Source organism: Bison bison, unplaced genomic scaffold, assembly GCF_000754665.1.
Source record: "Bison bison bison isolate TAMUID 2011002044 unplaced genomic scaffold, Bison_UMD1.0 scf7180017858323, whole genome shotgun sequence".
Taxonomy (NCBI): domain Eukaryota; kingdom Metazoa; phylum Chordata; class Mammalia; order Artiodactyla; family Bovidae; genus Bison; species Bison bison.
In genome coordinates, this window is record NW_011488896.1 from 29,826 (window position 1) to 31,476 (window position 1,651).

The following is a 1,651-nucleotide window of genomic DNA, read 5'->3' on the forward strand; positions in this document are numbered from 1 at the left end:
TTTCTGATGGTCTCAGCTCATCTCATTTTTTTGTTCTGTGTGTCTCTGACTCTTCTGTACTTTGCCATCATATCTGCTCTATAGTGGCCTGGTTGTCTTTATGTCTGTGATGGGTGTGGAGTCTCTTCCTCCACTCCTTTGAATCTTGGTGCAGGAGGTCACTGACACTCCAAGAAGATCCTTCTCTCTCCCAGCAAAAGTGCCCAATGTGCAATGGATATTATCCTCTGTACAGATCTGTCTGACTCTCTAATAAAACCATTTATGGAGACACTATTTTGTGTGAGACATTGAATTTGGCTATTTAACAAGTCTATAAATCCTCAACAAACCCAAAGAAATACTCTATTATTATGCAAATTTTATGGATAAATAGATTAAGGCTCAGAGTGATGATATAGTTCTCCTGTTATCACACAGGTAATCACTTGGAAAAATTATGATCTTGAATTACAGACATTATAATCTATTCTCTTAACCACTCCCGGAGTGGGTAGCTATTTCTTCTCCAGGTGATCTTCCCAACCCATGAATGGAACCCAGGTCTTCTGCATTGCAGACGGATTCTTTATCAGCTGAGCCCCCAGGGAAGTCCGATTCTCATAAGAACTTACCTTTATTGAAACTTTTTTCATTGCTCTCACTTCTTAAGGGCTTTCCTTTCTACCTGGTGATAGATTTACTTAGGTATAATTATGTGTGAAAAGTACTAAGGAGCAGGACCACTCAGAGAATAATGTACCTTAGAATGTACAAATGTCAAATAACTTCAAGGATCATTACTCTGGTTGGAAATTTTATTACCTTCATTGGTGAGGATGACAATTTGTAACATTTTCCCAATTGTCAACTTGCTCTGCTTGTAGAGTTAATCCTCCATCCTAAATATTTCCTGTTTCTTAGGAGAAGGCAGAATAGTGTTTGCGTGCTTGTGCGTGCGTGGGTTGCTGAAGTTGGAGGAGGCGTTTGACTCCAGTAGTTCTTTAAGGTAACATTTTCTTTTTGACAAGCTGCCCTCTCCCAAGAACCACGCCTCTTCTCCCTTTGATCTTTGGTGATTTGGGGCTGACTGGAAATGGGGGTCATCATCAGCAACCCTTTGTCAAATCCCTGCCGGCCCTATTTTCTGGATGGTTCTCTTTAGGGCAGCCTTGACATCAGCATTCCGGAGGCTGTAGATGATGGGATTGAGGATGGGGGTGACTACAGCATAGAAGAGGGAGACAAGAGGGTCACTGGCGGGATCATAGCTGGCCTTAGGCCGGATGTAGATAAAGATGGCGGTGCCATAGAAAAGGGACACCACCACCAGGTGGGAGGAGCAGGTGGAGAAGGCTTTGAGGCGGCCAGCAGCAGACGGGATCCGGAAGATAGTAGCCAGGATATGCCCATAGGAACCCAGGATGAGGCCAAAGGGACAGAGGATGAGGAGAGCAGCGGCCAGGATAATCTGCAGCTCGTTGAGAGAGGTGTTCCCGCATACCAGCTGCAGGACAGCCTGGATCTCACAGAGGAAGTGTGGGATGGCCTTGGGGCCACAGAAGGGCAAGGAGAAGACAAAGGAGGTGTGGCCCAGGCCCACCAGTGCCCCACAGGCCCACGCTGACCCAGCTAGACACAGGCATGTCCCTTGGCTCAGCAGCAGTGGGGA

General features: G+C 46.2%; 1 protein-coding gene across 1 annotated transcript in view; it reads right to left on the reverse strand.

Annotated features, from left to right (window-relative positions):
- Positions 1-1,102: 1,102 nt before the first annotated feature.
- The window catches only part of LOC105005023 (olfactory receptor 10C1-like), an 873-nt gene continuing 324 nt past the window's right edge, over positions 1,103-1,651 (reverse strand). Inside the window, exon 2 of the mRNA XM_010862865.1 lies at positions 1,103-1,646. Within this exon, the coding sequence (XP_010861167.1) occupies positions 1,103-1,646 (544 nt within the window). The remainder of the gene's footprint in view (positions 1,647-1,651) is intronic.